This window comes from Salarias fasciatus, chromosome 11, assembly GCF_902148845.1.
Source record: "Salarias fasciatus chromosome 11, fSalaFa1.1, whole genome shotgun sequence".
In the NCBI taxonomy this organism is placed as follows: Eukaryota; Metazoa; Chordata; class Actinopteri; order Blenniiformes; family Blenniidae; genus Salarias; species Salarias fasciatus.
This window is the reverse complement of record NC_043755.1, coordinates 13,306,871-13,319,898: the sequence shown is the minus strand read 5'-3', so window position 1 is coordinate 13,319,898 and position 13,028 is coordinate 13,306,871. Positions and strand designations below refer to the sequence as shown.

Genomic DNA, 13,028 nt, shown 5'->3' with positions numbered 1-13,028 from the left:
TGCTTACCATTAGCTGGAATAGGCTCCGTCTCTGCTGAAGCGCAACAGGTGTATAAAATGGCTGCACTGCGTTGCGTATCAGTCATCCATGCCCCTATCAATCATTTTGATTCAATGTCACAGCAATGATTTGAAAATGAAGAGGAAGAACAAACAATTTAAAGCTAATCTGTTTATTGGTGGAGTGAGTATTTTAGCTCATTGAAGAACATCTACTGAATTTGCATCAACAGGCATGACAGTATTTCAGTATTTCCTCCTCGTTAATTCAGCAGAGAATTCTCAAAATACAGACTGTACATGAAAATATGAGATATTTTGACATCTGCAAAATATAGACGTCACGGTACAGTATGTACACAAACCACAGGTGTCAGGTAAAGCCAGGTTTGAAAATGGAGGGCAATTAAAGCAAAATAAAGGACCAAGAGGTCAAAAGCAGTATTTTTTGAGTCGAATAGATTCTACCGCTCAAACAAAAATGAAAGAGGAAACACTGACGGATCTCCAGATTTTACCCTGATGCTTTTTAAATTAAGACGGAACCAATCATCAATCACAGCTGCTGTTCTGGACTAATTGAATGTCCCCTGTTCACTTCATGTTAGCCACAAAGTCCTCGCCCTTCTTGATGGAAGCCTTCAGCTCTCCAATAGCATCAGCCACCAGCTTCTCCTCGAAGGCAGTCAGCTTGCCCAGGCCCAGGTTCTTCTCGATGCCGGTCTTGCCCAGGAGGAGAGGTGTGGAGAAGTACTTGCACTCGGTCTCCTCTGACCTGACAAACGCGCACTCCACCACTCCCTCCTTTCCATTCATGGCGTCCAGAACAGAGAAGGTGAAGCGGGCACCGGCGTAGGCCATGGAGAGGGTGGCAGATCCGGCTCCAGCCTTGGCCTTCACCACCTCGGTGCCGGCCTCCTGGATCCTGCCGGTCAGGGCGGACAGCTGGTCAGCGGGGAACTCCACTTTAGGCGTGCACTGGGAAATCAGGGGGATGATGGTCTTTCCAGCGTGACCTCCAATGACCGGAACATTGACGCGAGCTGGGTCGAGACCTTTAAGCTCTGCCACGAAGGTGTTTGCTCTGACAATGTCCAAGGTTGTGACACCGAACACTTTGTTGGGGTTGTAGACGCCGTGCTTCTTCATGACCTCTGCTGTAATGGGGATGGTGGAGTTGACGGGATTGGCGATAATGCAGATCATCGCCTCGGGGCAGTTGCGGGCGCAGGCGTCGGCCAAGGTGGCTACGATGGTGGCGTTGGTGTTGAAGAGGTCGTCACGGGTCATGCCGGGCTTCCTGGGCACACCGGCGGGGATGACCACAACATCGCAGCCCTTCAGAGCGGCGTCGAGCTGGTCGGGTCCCATGTAGCCGGTCACGTGGGCCCTGGTCTCGATGTGGCTGAGGTCCGCGGCCACCCCGGGTGTGTGGGCGATGTCGTACAGGGAGAGGTTACTCACCAGGGGGCTGTTCTTAAGCAGCAGAGAGAGCGGCTGGCCTATGCCGCCTGAAGCCCCGAGCACCGCCACCTTGGCGTTGTTCTGCGAGGAGGTGGACAGGCTCCGGGCGAGGCTGACGGTGGGTCTGACGGCACGGGAAAACATCTTCTCTGCGGTTCTTTGTTGTCTTGATTTGGCTGAAATAAGGATATTTGACGAGCCCCTCTCCTCTGTGACACCAACGTCCTCTACTAGCCACGAGCGAACAGGAAGACGCCTCCAGTGACATGCGCATAAGAGAGGGGTCGTGCCATTTTGCGTCAGCTTGCGTCATCACGTACAGTTACGTAGTCGTCTTTATCCTCTGCTTCTTTTTTCGGAGGAAAACAAAGCCAGTCAGCATTGGAAGTCGTTAAATTAGCATTGACAATAAGTACCGTCCTTACGAATTGCAGGAGCGAACCAGATCCAGCGGCACGGTACGTATACAGCTGTTGTACCACTTGTGTCGCGAGGGAACGCTTTTCACGACTGTTTATGTCGCCACTGCTAAAACAAGCTAGCGCCGTCAGATGAACTCCGTCTATTTGCTGGAGTCGGAGCGCTTCCCACAGAATAGCCAGCGCTAGCTCGCCACAACAGGTTCTCTTTGTTTTTTTTCGGGGCTCTGTTTGGTAGGGTAATCACTCTGCAGCCGAATGGCTGGATTCGTGTTTGTGCTTGTGGGCGCAACAACAAACGCGTCGCCATGAGCGGATGTTGTGCGTTTTTCTTGTGTTTAACTAGTTGTTTTGGATAGTCACCACTGAGTGAGTCCCGTTAGCTGCGGATCTGATTTAGCGCTAGCTGCCTCTACCAGTGGCTCTGTGAGGAGGGCAGCTGGCTGCAGTCAGGGCAAACTTGTAACAGCTGACACAGATAACTGATTGTGGCACGATCATGAACAGAGCAGCCCTTTGTTTGCCAGCAAAGCAGGCTCTTACATTTCAGTCATAACCAAGTGAATTATCTTAAATAATCTGTGCTCACTTGAGACTTGGGACATCCAGCTTGTTTCCACACAAGAGGTTTACGTCAGGAATTACCTTTTATAATATAGCTAATGTGGCACATAATCTCTGCTCCCTGTACAGCACCCTGTCCAAACAATCGTTCCGTCCAATAAATAACTTTTAAGCCCAAGCGCCAACAACTTTATCATAAAGTACAGTCGCTGTTATTGTTCCATGTTGTCTTTTTGTGTTTATTATCAGTGCCTGTATTCTTTATTACTGTCCTGTGCTGCTGCAACCATGAAAATCCCTCCTCTGTTGGACAATAAAGGACAATCTTTGTCATTTATCTTGTTTTATCTTAATATCTGTACATTGTTACCATTGTAAGCATTGTTTAACAGTATTTTTTCATCATCTACTCGTTTTCAGTGGGACGATTGAAGATCCAACAGCTCTCCTGATGATACAACACCACTGAAACTACTTTAAGTAAGCCTCAAATGTCATGTTTGTCTGCTTTGTATGAAGATAAAGGGGACATGTATCCACCAACTCATCCATTAGATTAACTTATTCATGATGTGATCCACTTGCTTTCACAAATATGTAGTTTATTTTTCCTTAATGTATTTTTGCCTTAAGGTGGACAACAGAATGCAGCACTTCTAATGACAATGCATCGAATCTTGAGCAAAAACTATATGTTATTGATTTTGTTTTTGTTTCTTTGGCAATTGTCCCTTTTCTTTTTCAGTACTTCAGGATGGCTAGTTGTGGAGAAGTAGACCACTCTGTTAACTCCCTTCCATCCAGTAAAAAAGGCAGCAGTAGCGGTGGTGGTGGTGGAAGTGGGAACAGTGCAGACTCCTCCTGCTCCGGTTCCAGCAACTCATCCCCGGCCCTGTCTGTACCAGAGTGTGCCATCTGTCTGCAGAGCTGCGTCCACCCAGTCCAGCTGCCGTGCCATCATGTCTTCTGCTTCCTGTGTGTGAAGGGAGCGTCCTGGCAGAGCAAACGATGTGCTCTGTGCAGGCAGGAGGTGCCGGATGACTTCCTGGAAAGGCCCACACTGCTCTCACCGGAGGAGCTGAAAGCGTCGGCAGGAGGTCGGGGTGGGGCTGCAAGCGATCACGCCTGGTATTATGAGGGCCGTAATGGCTGGTGGCAGTATGACGAGAGAACCAGCCGTGAGCTGGAGGACGCTTTCTCCAAGGGCAAGAAAACAGCTGAAATGCTGATTGCTGGTTTTTTGTATGTAGCTGATTTGGAGAACATGGTGCAGTATCGGCGCAATGAGCACGGTCGCAGGCGAAAGATGAAAAGGGACATTTTGGATATTCCCAAGAAGGGAGTGGCAGGACTGCGTTTGGACGCTGAGGGTGTGACTGGGGCTGTGGGCGCAGCGAGCCGAGAAAACTCTGCTGATGGGGCTGATACTACAGTAGCAGGTATCCAGCAACAGGTTCCAGGCGTCTCTTCTTCTGTAACAGCCCCTTCGGTTAATTCCAGACCTCCCACTTCCCTTGGGGGTCAGCCTGGCCCCAGCACGAGCCCGTCTCTCGAGGATGCTCTCTCCCAGCTGCAAATCAGCCCCAGGCCCACACCTTCTCACGAGCGCTCCGAGACTGGAGAAGGAGAGGAAGAAGACGAGGAGGAGGAGGCTTCACCCTCCAGGTCCTCTGACCCTCACACCTCTGTGGACGAGTCTGGATCTGGAGACTGGAGCGACGACGAGGAAGAGGAGGACGAAGAAGAGGAGAGGGGAGACGGAGAGCGCGTGGAGCCCCTGGCAGACAGGCCGCAGAGACAAAGACTGAATCCAGAGGACAGACCCGCTCCCCGTGCGCTGTCCAGCTCTCCCTCCTCCTCATCCAGTAGCAGTGGAAGGTCCAGAATGCCTGACGGCCAGTGTACAGTGACTGAAGTGTGAAGTGATCATTAATTCGTCATCACTGAATGGCTCCGTTCTGTTCCATTAATTAATTCCTCACATTATGCTGGTGTTCACTCAAGTCACAGACTGGATGTGGGTGTATTGCTTGGTCAGAGGAGGCATTCAGTCACAAACAAAGCCATGTTTTCTTCGTTTTCGGTGCCTCTTTGGTTCATAACAGTCTGGGCGGATCAGCCCGATCCACTCGGCAGGTAATTGTGTTGATACACTGGAAGTGACGGTTCTGGCACTGATCAGTAAACAGTGTTGTTGTGAATGAAGAAATCCCATATCATATTCAGTACATCATGTGAAAGACGTTCAACACACTCACCGTGGTGTTCAACTGCATCAGGTCTGTTCATGTTAAGTTCCCAAGTATTTTATGTTGAAAGGTAGACGGACTCAACACCCAGGCTGCTTGTGTTGTTTACATTTCTTCTGGAACACCCAGGGGGGGGGCTTCTGGGAATCCCAGGCAGACTTGTCATGTGCAGTGAATGAAAGCATAATGGGGATTTTACTCCTGGAAATGGAACTGAGCCATTATCGCGAACGGCCACATGCTTATCATCACTTTAACTCTCTCAGCTAACTTAGCACGCAGACAAGGGCTCATTGGAGCTCAAGTCACCCGACAACTCTGACGGAGAATTTAATCCTTAATGAAACTGTTCCCCACTTCCAGCCTATCTAAAAGATTTCCCGGTTTATTCGGCCTTTCCTTTTGAAAATTCTCATTGTTAAAATGCTAACTTTTGGAAAGTGTAGAGCTGAATGCGGTTTGATAAAATCTTAAGGTGTTTTAAGTAAGGAAAGGTAACAGATGCAGTCCATGGCATTCTTATAGTGTGTGGATCTTTAAATTTCATGCTTAATATTTAACATAGTTTAAATTCAGGATATCGTAGGGCTTGAGAATTTCTGCAGTTTTTTCAAATTCTAAATTATTTATAGCCCTGTCTTTAATAAATGTGCACGTATCAGATTGTTTTAACATTCCCCAGCTTTAAATAATTTGGATTTTAACGTGAAATCTGTGTTTTCATCTCTAAAGCTGTTGAGGCCGTTCTGGCCTCATTAATATTCTTGTTGTCCCTCTAAAGTGTTTTCAATTGGTGTGTTCCTAAAGTTTTGTGAATCGTGCGTGTTTGGAGAGAGAGAGAGAGCGAGAGAGAGCCATGGAAACATTACAGGCTGACAGGTATGGAGAACTGATGTGTTCAGGGTTGAGTTTAAGTAAATGTTTTTGTGTTTTGTTTCCTTTTTTTTGTGCATTTCTAATGGGTTCTCTTACAGTTTCTGAAGGAGTAAGAGGTGCCATCGCCTGTGGAAATATCCAGTTGTTATTTTTATATTTCTTACATGCTTACATCGGCTCAGTTTTAGATTTTCCAACCTGCAGAATGAAATTTGTGTAACCTTTTTTTTTTTTTTTTTGCCTGGAAACTTTTTGTTATGGTTTGTAATTTAAGAATAAACTGTCATTTCATCATCCTAAATGGATATTTTTGTGCTTGCATCAATTTGAGTCATTTCTGACTTTTTTTTAAATTCGATCATCTCTACCAATCCTGTTTGTTTTTTTTTTTTTTTTTTCTTCTTTTGCTGTTCCAAGCAGAACTTGAAGTACAGCCATTTCCAACTGTTTACAGCTTTTATTGCCTCACCTTGAAGGTGTTTGGTATTCTGACCACAGCCAGTATTAAACAGCTGAGTCTCTAGCCAGGAAACATAACCCCTGAAAGAGGAACAAGGCCTGGTGGCCTCCAGAGACCTGCTCTGCTTTTCCACTTCACTCTCTGCACACCGGTGTCTTTGTAACGTCTAAATTACCAGCAAGATGTGATTTGCAAGAGCAAATTTGTCAAGAATTCTCAATACAGTATTCAGCATGTGCGTCTGATTGTCCAGTGATGAAGGGTTTTGATGTAGCAGTGAGAGCTGTTCGGCAAAGTAAGGAAAATCAAACAATCTCTATGGTAAAGAATCACTCAGTTAATTTAAAAAAAACAAGCTGAAGTGATGATCAAGGTTACAATATGTGTACTAATATCATCAGTCAGATCAATGATCTGATTCTTACCATAATCACTCTATCATGGATCCTCACTTGTAGACAGGAAATTCAAAATACATTCAGTAAAAATGCAACAGGCCATAGTCGCAGGAAATTTTAGTCTTGTTTTATTCAATTGGATAAATGTAAATATTAGTCCTCATTTCCAGAGTAAACACAGACGTCAGTTCAACCTGTACCAGAGATCATGGTTTGTTGAGATAACTGCTGTCCGCGATATCGATCACCCGCAGGCAGACAGTGTGTTTCAGTGACTGGTGCTGCAGCAGATCTCTGATCACAACAAAATATTTCAGTTCACATTTGCTGCTTCGAGGTGCTCTGAGAGTGAAAGTGGGTTATTTGTGTTTGGAGTTTTTGGCCAGAGCCTGCAGGTTAGCAGGACCTCCCCACACGGTGCCAAACACGTCCTTTTCAGCCCTCAGGGCGTCCGACAGAGGAAGCTCTCTCCCTGATAGCACGACCCTCTTCACAGCTTGGATCACTGGGGCAGGTCCTTTGGTGTAGCGACTGAGCCACTTCTCGGCCTGCTGCAGGCGGGTTTCTCCACCTGCTGCCGCCTCATTGGCCTCCAGGACATCATCTGCCAGTCCAATGTTCAGCCCCAGCTCAGAGTCCACCTTTATAGCACCTCCCAGCAGCTTCAGCGCTGCCTGACTTCCTACTATGCGGACGAGTCGTGAAGCGCCGCCCCAGCCTGGGACCAAACCCATATGTTTATGAACAAACTGGATGACGCTGTCTGACGCCATCAATCTGTGAGACAAGGCAACACACGTAAACAATGATTTTCTTTTTTTTTTTTTTTTTTTTAATGCGGGAGATTTCAATCATTTAATCAGTGATTTGAAAACTACCTGAAATCACAGGCAGTGGTGAGCTCTGAGCCTCCTCCCAGCGCTTTCCCCTCCACCAGAGCAACAGAGATAAGAGGCAGCCTGCACCGAGGAAACCGTCTGTCAGCAGACCGTGGCGAACATTACATAACACTCAGACTCCTTCATGTTCACTCCGGAGCTGAAAAACCTTTACCTTAGCAGCCTCGTGAGAGCGTTCTGCATGAACATGCACATTTTCATCCCGTCCTATAAAGAATGAGAAGCACTGTGTGAAAATCTTGGGGAGGAAATAGATCAAAAAGCGACCGAGAGACAAAAGACAAGCAAGAACAGAGGATGGCCTGGAGGCTGACTGCTTGAGTTTTACAGTCAAGCATTCATCATGTGTGATACCTCTGGGTTCGATATGGCCCGGACAGCGTTGAGGTCTGACCCCGAGCTGAAAGTTCCAGCAGCACCCTGAACAATGAGTCCTTTGCCATCCGCCCAGTCCTCCAGCTCAGTCACCCTCTCCTCCAGATCCACCATCATGCTGCCTGGGAGGAATGAAATGCATTACTGTTCATGAGAAAGTGGAATCGATAACGCTCCATCTGCAAGAGTCTGTGTGGCCACTGAAAATACGCAGCGTTAATCAAACCTCACCAGAGAAAGCGTTCATACGGGAGGGGTTGTTGATGGTCAGCACGGCGATGCCGGAGTCTTGTTTCAGCAGATCTATGGAGCCTCCAGGAAAGGCCTGCAGCTTCTGTCGGATCTCCTCCTTATCGAAGCCATGAATACTGGAGTAGACACAGCCACTGCTCTTTCTCTGCAGCAGCCTGCGAACATCACAGTTTATACAGCACATGAATGGTGGAAAGAGTTCCACCTAATGAGATGGGATGTTCCTTTATTTATGACTCCATTAACTAACATATTGATAAACAGTTCCATTACCTGACCGTGGACCCGCAGCAGCGGCTGCTCTTCAGAAGCTGATGCCTCAGTGTACACAGGACCATCCTGCTGCAACGGAATAGAGGAAGGAAGAAAAAAGTCAGTTTACTTTGATCTGAAGCTTCAACTAAAAATATGGAAGAAAAAGGTATATTATATTAATGTTCGAACAGCAGAGTGAAGAAGAATGACACACTGCTGCAACAAAGAAGAATGTAATATGTTCTTTTTTTTTCTTTAGAGTCAGACTAAAGCCTATTGCTTCACATAAGCTGATGTTTCAATTCCTTTGAAGAGAGACATGAAAAAGGTGATACATTTATATGCACAAAACTTAGGAAGCGGATACTTTAGATCTGGGGTGTCAAATATAAGACCTGTGGGCCAAAACGGGCCATCGAGAGGCTCCAATCTGGCTCACCAAACCAGGAAGCAAATTTTAAAAATTCTGTAGAAAAAAGTGATTTTTATAACAGATTTCTTCAGAGTATCGGACACAACACAACAGAGACGCCGCCATGAAAGCTCTCTGCCTCGCCGTGAAAATGCCATCTGTCAAACTAGCCCCAAAGCCAGATTGTAAAAACATGCATAATGCAACATTTGCACCAGAGGGCCTCATTAAAATTGCCTTTACATTTAGATTGTCATCTTTTTTTTTTTTTTTGTTTGCAATAAATGTTTGATTTTAGCACAAATATAGATGTTTTCATCATGTAAACTGCAGTACAACAAAGAAAAACTTCTAAGTTTGAATTTAAAGACTATTTTTGGTGTGCTTCATGGCCCAACTGAAGATGTAATTGGGTTGTATGTGGAACTTGAATTAAAAAAAAAGTGACACTAATGGTGTAGATAAATGATGACAATGACAGCTGCATGACAGAGCCAATCTAAAGTACTCAATCCATCCAATCATTCATCTTCTTTAGCACTTCATTCAGTTTGGTGTTGCAGGGTGTCAACTCAGAGTCACGTACATTCACATGATTTACATGTCGGGGCAATTTAGAGTCACGTGAAAAAACGCAGCACAGGAAGAACATGCAAACCGGATTCAAGCCTGGGTTTTTTTCACTGTGAGTTTAGATGCAAGACGACGCCACTGTACTGTCCTGTTACGTTTCGATTGGTTAAAAAAAAAGAAAACATGTTGTTTTTGAAGCCAAGTTATAAGTACGAACGTTCATAAATCCAGAAACAGTTAAACCACCAAGCATCCACAATAAACGAACGTTCAGCTATATTTTGTGATTAACCTTAATACAAAGCTACAATAATTGAAAAAAACAGACTTTTAGTAACAAAAACACAGAATCCCACCTTGACGTCTGACTGGTGTTACCCTGAAATATGTCCCTCTAGAAACAAAGCCTCGAAGGAAGTCCAGTAGGGACACACGTGTAGTTTCTAACTTCATCCACAGGGAGGCGGTATAGCTTATTTAAACTGATCAGATTGAGGTTCATTTGAACAATATCTCTGAACAAATATCCACAGCCTGCACTGTTTTGGGTCTGGATCTTGTAAATATCACTCTACAAACAATAACCTGTTGTGCTGTGTTGTAATATGTCGTGGTCTTACTGTAAAACCGAATAATCTGCTCTTTGTCTGTGAAATCTGTAAACATGGTATGCGGAGGAACAGGCTCTGCAGACATGTCCTTATTCAGTAGCAGAGAGAATCAAAGCAACACCCAGAAAATATGTTACAGTATATGGGTGGTGACACTGTTATCAGGACAACTGGTCAGCTCAAATGTTTCACATTGTGTTTGGATTTTTATTATTGTTTTTATTATTTTCTCAATAATTAAAGTATGCTGTGTAGTAGCAATGAGACATGGAGGTTTTCTTCAAGGAAGTGACCACTTCAACTCCTGCTAGAAGTGTGTCAGAGGCAGAGGTCCCACCTTTCTAAGTGCCTGTGAAAAGTGTGAAATGCTCTGGGATCATACTACTGTGCAAACACAGACAGGCTCAAACTGCTGCTGACCCACATGTACACAATTCAGCACAGTTTTAAGATCACTAGATTTGCCTCAAGACAAAACATGGGTAGAACTAAAGATGTCTGCAAAGATTTTTTATATTGCTCTCATATGTAGGAAGAAGCAGGTCAAATGTGAGGATGAGAGAGTTTAAAGTCGTGAAGCATGTAGACGTGAACAAACAAGAAGGAGAGAAAAATACTGAATGATGGTGTGAGAGACAGAGGGAGAAGGTTGAGATGCTTCCTGCTCTGTGCTCTGATCTATAACAACTGAGAGCATAAATCCCTCACCCCTGTCTCCACCTCCTCTGCAAAAATAACAGAGGACTCAAACACTTTTATGTTAGTTGAATCAAAGGGTAAAACCAAATGTCCACCGCCCACAAAATCTATCTTTGATGTGACATCTGCAATGTAACATGTTGAAAACGTGTTGTTTCACAAGTGCAACCAAAGGAATTCTGAAAACTAAATATTAGATTCAGATGAGAAAACTTTATTGATCCCACTAGGAGCAATTCATTTGCAGCCTTCCAGTGTGCTCTCACATTCATGCACGCACTCCTTGCACAACTCAATAAATAATAGATAACTGAATCCCTCATCGAAGGACGCAAGTACACTTTCCATATGGAGTAGACTTAGATTTCTGAACAGTAAGATAAAGCCAGATGCAATTTAAAAAAAAACCGCATAAGATAAAAAGAAAGAAAAAAAACAACATAGTGTAAAACAATAAATAAAATCTATTAAATGCAGTGACTCTGCGCTACATTTAATAGATATGAATAAGTGTTCTTGTTTTCCCCTTGTTAAGACCTGTATAAATGTTCTGTCATGACAGGCAGTGGGAGCATTAAAGGCCGTTAACAGGAATACACCACACTGTATCCTGGACTGTGAGAGACACTGCTCTGTTTAACAGCCCTCACCTCTCCAGTCTATTTAAAAGTGGGGAAGGAATTCAGAAAGGTTGGTGAGACTCATCCCGGGCAGTCATTCCAGACACAGCGACTCTCTTTTTTTCTCTGTACAGTCCAGCTCAGTCAGCTAGAAAGTAGCCTGCCTATAAATACAATTCTGTGAACACTATACCTGGACAACACTGTGGGTCTTGTGGAATCTTCATGCATGAATGTCTTAAAGTGAAACATAAATCACTTCAGGTGACGTGTAATGAAATAGCTGAAGCTAAACCTTCTCATGACATCAAAGATATTCAATAAAAGCTCCAACTGCTTGCCATAAACCTGTCCTTCATTCTCCAACAATTTGAAAACATTGTCTCTTTTTGGTTTTTGTTTTTTTTTTTTACTTCCATTCATTCCCTGTTTGGACCTTTTAGCCGGTTCTTATCATCCATCCGGATATCAGTGATTTAGCCGCAGGCTGGTAATGGAAGCCAGTCTGAAATCGCAACCTGGCTAATGGGAGGAGGAGAGAGACTCTCATTTCTCTATATGCATGCCAACATGCTGTTGCGTGTATATCAGTGTGTTTCAGGATGTGAGTGTGTGTGTGTGTGTGTGTAATGTATGAGGCCTCCAAACTGATGCGCCAGTGTGCTGATCGATATGTGGCTGTCTGGGGCTCCACAGGAAGTCAGGGAATGCACTGGAGTCAGCACGCCGCTGTACCAACACACCAAGATATGACGACACCTAATCCTCACCCACACCCAGTGGGGATGAGGATTAGCTGAGAGAGTGATGTATTTTTTTGGTATTGAATAAGTGTGTCATGACAATACACACTTCTTTATTTACTGTTTGTCTTTTTTAATATTCTAAATAAATGCATAACACACATAGATGTCAATCATGGTCTATTTCAGAACAAGGAAAATGGCAGCTTGTCAGTTGCCAGAGGCTCTGAGGGGTTTGGAGGTTTCCTGAGAGGAGTGCAGGCAGAGAGCCAGGAGACACCGGAGGGCAAGTGTTTTTTTAGTGGAGGCAGCAAAGAGGATGTGGCCATTCGAAAGGCCAATGAAACCACTCGGAGACAAAACACAGCCATTTACTGTGATGTCTACAATACATTTTAAACCAACCCTCAGCTGTGAATACCAGCAGCAGTGTTCACTCTAATCCTTTTCTTAGCAATTCACAGAACGCCAAGGGAAAGAGAAAAGCCTGAAGTAATGCAAGCTTAATCTCCGAGAGAAATGGTTTTACAAAGGCACCGCTAACAGGAAAGACGGCGCAGGACTTTCTTGCAAACCAGTTTGGTTTTATTATTCACACAACAACACACAAGAGGGCTGCTCTCCAAAATGTAACCTGTACTGTTGCTTATTAGAATTCTTGTGCAGTGAGTAAACTGCACTCAAGGCCATGCAGCAATCACATCAGTCCTCTATTTTGAGTAAGATTTGAGACTTATGCATGCACAAAACTTCTCATTGGGGCAGTTTCATCAGAATAGACAGATCAGTTTCTCTGGAACACTGTGATGATTACACAATCTTTGATCACGCATTTATTGCAATCAACCTAAAAAAAAAATTAAAAAAAAAATAGGAATCTCAACCCATCTGAATAAACAGAGTTGTGTCATGGAATTTTCTTAGTTTCCAAAGTATGATTATCCTGCTGAAAAGTTCCTACAACTTATCCAAAGGTTAGTTCTTGCAAATTAACAGCTGAATGAACAGACCAATATCCAACTTCTGCCTCAGAACTGGTGTGACTTTTATATTGACCGTATATTTACTGGCGGGATGTTTATAGTTATACTGTGCCATTACACTTCTTGTTGCTTTCAGTGAATATCACCAACATGTCCGGGCGTTCGTTACTTCAGGC

General features: G+C 44.5%; 3 protein-coding genes across 5 annotated transcripts; 1 reads left to right on the top strand and 2 right to left on the bottom strand.

The window, feature by feature from the left end:
- Positions 1-157: 157 nt before the first annotated feature.
- mdh2 (malate dehydrogenase 2, NAD (mitochondrial)) lies at positions 158-1,729 on the bottom strand. The gene has a single exon (XM_030103458.1). It carries the CDS (start codon positions 1,606-1,608, stop codon positions 595-597), a length of 1,014 nt encoding a protein of 337 aa, XP_029959318.1. The 5' UTR covers positions 1,609-1,729; the 3' UTR covers positions 158-594.
- A 56-nt stretch (positions 1,730-1,785) lies between these two features.
- On the top strand, positions 1,786-5,867 carry LOC115397232 (E3 ubiquitin-protein ligase rnf146-like). Its single transcript, XM_030103457.1, has 3 exons — positions 1,786-1,922; positions 2,868-2,927; positions 3,193-5,867. Exon 3 carries the CDS (start codon positions 3,202-3,204, stop codon positions 4,366-4,368), a length of 1,167 nt encoding a protein of 388 aa, XP_029959317.1. The 5' UTR covers positions 1,786-1,922; positions 2,868-2,927; positions 3,193-3,201; the 3' UTR covers positions 4,369-5,867.
- A 681-nt stretch (positions 5,868-6,548) lies between these two features.
- echdc1 (enoyl CoA hydratase domain containing 1) lies at positions 6,549-9,697 on the bottom strand. 3 transcript variants are annotated; one of them, XM_030103460.1, is made up of 7 exons: positions 9,553-9,697; positions 8,230-8,298; positions 7,936-8,111; positions 7,684-7,826; positions 7,484-7,536; positions 7,309-7,389; positions 6,549-7,207 (listed from the first exon to the last, which is right to left on the bottom strand). In XM_030103460.1, exons 2-7 carry the CDS (start codon positions 8,292-8,294, stop codon positions 6,790-6,792), a joined length of 936 nt encoding a protein of 311 aa, XP_029959320.1. In that variant the 5' UTR covers positions 8,295-8,298; positions 9,553-9,697; the 3' UTR covers positions 6,549-6,789. The 3 variants fall into 3 exon arrangements, with proteins under 3 accessions (XP_029959320.1, XP_029959321.1, XP_029959322.1); XM_030103461.1 differs by having other exon boundaries at positions 8,230-8,295; XM_030103462.1 differs by lacking the exons at positions 8,230-8,298; positions 9,553-9,697 and having other exon boundaries at positions 7,684-7,822; positions 7,936-8,033.
- Between the last annotated feature and the right edge of the window lie 3,331 nt (positions 9,698-13,028).